At 37.4% G+C, this 1787-nt stretch overlaps 1 protein-coding gene across 1 annotated transcript in view; it reads left to right on the top strand.

Annotated features, from left to right (window-relative positions):
- LOC118409197 (probable E3 ubiquitin-protein ligase HERC1) overlaps positions 1 to 1787 on the top strand; it is a 241474-nt gene that overhangs the window by 234424 nt on the left and 5263 nt on the right. The window contains exon 87 of the mRNA XM_035810066.1: positions 1251 to 1280. Within this exon, the coding sequence (XP_035665959.1) occupies positions 1251 to 1280 (30 nt within the window). The remainder of the gene's footprint in view (positions 1 to 1250; positions 1281 to 1787) is intronic.

Here is a 1787-nt window from a genome sequence, read left to right as displayed (position 1 = left end):
AACATTTTTCCATAACAGTAAGAGACTGCAGTGCATGTGCTACCGCGAAAATAAAACCACCACGAAAAGTCCATTTTCCCGCTACCGCGAAATTAATCCCCGCGAACTTAAATGCATTTTACAGTATCATTTTGTGTGTTTTGATGTCTTTTATATCAATTTTTTTGCTCCCGATACACTGTAGCTGCCCGGCCGGGCCCCTTTTTTTTAATGTGACCTAAGCCTAAGTATCTCATCTGTGAATATGAGGGGTAATCAAGTTCTCGGCCTCACCCAGAAATGATAAGCACAACTCAGATTTCGAAGTATAGATGTCAAGTATAAAGTCTTTTCTGAATGTGTACCAAAATTCATATTACTGTAAATGCAGAAACTTTCGCGGTGGTTTAATGTTCGTGGTTTTTGCGGTGGCTGCTTCACCACGAATTTAAAACCACCGCAAACATTTTTCCATGGCAGAAAGAGACCACAGTGCATGGTGCTACCGTGAACTTAAAACAACACCAAAGTAATTTTCCCACTAACGCGAAATTAAATCCCCACAAACTTAAATGCATTTACAGTATTGTGATCATTAGTTTATTGGCTAAGTACTGTCCTTGTCTCATCAGTTTGGCCTCACCCAGTAATAAGGTGCTCAAGTGAAATGTAAGGACAGAATTGTAAACTATAAAGACACTTATTTCTGTTTACCAAATTAAATCATTGTGTGATCAAAGAAGAAGCCAAACCCCACAATTATCGTAATGTAGGTTTAGAATCGTATTCTGTATGTACATACAATCAGTTAATCTTCATATGTTAGAATTTAGATTATTTACCTGTTTTCAATCACCTCATGTATTTGATTTTGTTCACCTGCAATTAGCCTCATGGGCATGAATTTGCAATAAAACGGTTTATTTTTAAAACCTTTATCAATACGTTACAAGCAACACCCACTAATGTTGATGAGATAGATAGGGAAACATGGACAATTTAGCTGCAACATGAGATGTTAGGGTCAACATATTAAATGCATTAACTTGCTCTGCTGAAAGTCAGGTACCCACTCCTTCTAGTTGAAATGGGAAGGTAAGTTTCAAGGCATGAGGAACCAACACAGCTCTGAGCACAGATCACCCTTGTACAAAGTTTGGTTAATATCTAGCAGGAACAGTCTGTTACACTACAGTTGTTAAAATTTTGTTTGAACTTGTTCCGTTGATTGATGACTCCTCTTTTCCTCCCTCCCCCTGATGTATTTCTAGACGATGCAAGTAATTCCATCAAGAAGACAGGTGTGCAATTATACGAATTCTTATGAATGAAGACTAAACTGTAGGAACTCTAGTTAAGCGGGCAGGAATTTAAGTTGAATATATCATCTACTGTTAAAATCTAATACCCCATAAGTGGTGAATTGTAGTGCTGTCAAAGGGTAATGGGTGATGGTAGCATAGCTAATATCCAAATGTCCTTTACATTTACGTCGATGAAGGTTAGACATCCAGGTAATAAGATATGCCAAGTAACTGCATTTTGGAAACGGTCACAGATGTTTCAAACAGAACATCCATTGTTTTTCATCAGTAACACTGGAGAAATTTTATTGAAGAGGGTTTTTATATCCTAGCTATGCAATTCATAGTTGTACTTGCCGTTTCCAATATATCCAGTTGCTTGAGTAACTACTTTTTGGTGTGTCCTTTACATTTGCTTATATTGGTATCAGTTGCAGCTTAAGTCCCGTTGCTTGTGGAATGAGTATTTGCTATTTGGCATATTAGCTGTATTATCTGTTGCTG

This window comes from Branchiostoma floridae, chromosome 2 (assembly GCF_000003815.2).
Source record: "Branchiostoma floridae strain S238N-H82 chromosome 2, Bfl_VNyyK, whole genome shotgun sequence".
Classification (NCBI taxonomy): Eukaryota; Metazoa; Chordata; class Leptocardii; order Amphioxiformes; family Branchiostomatidae; genus Branchiostoma; species Branchiostoma floridae.
Note: the sequence above shows the minus strand (reverse complement) of the source record. Positions and strands in the feature narration are given on the sequence as shown.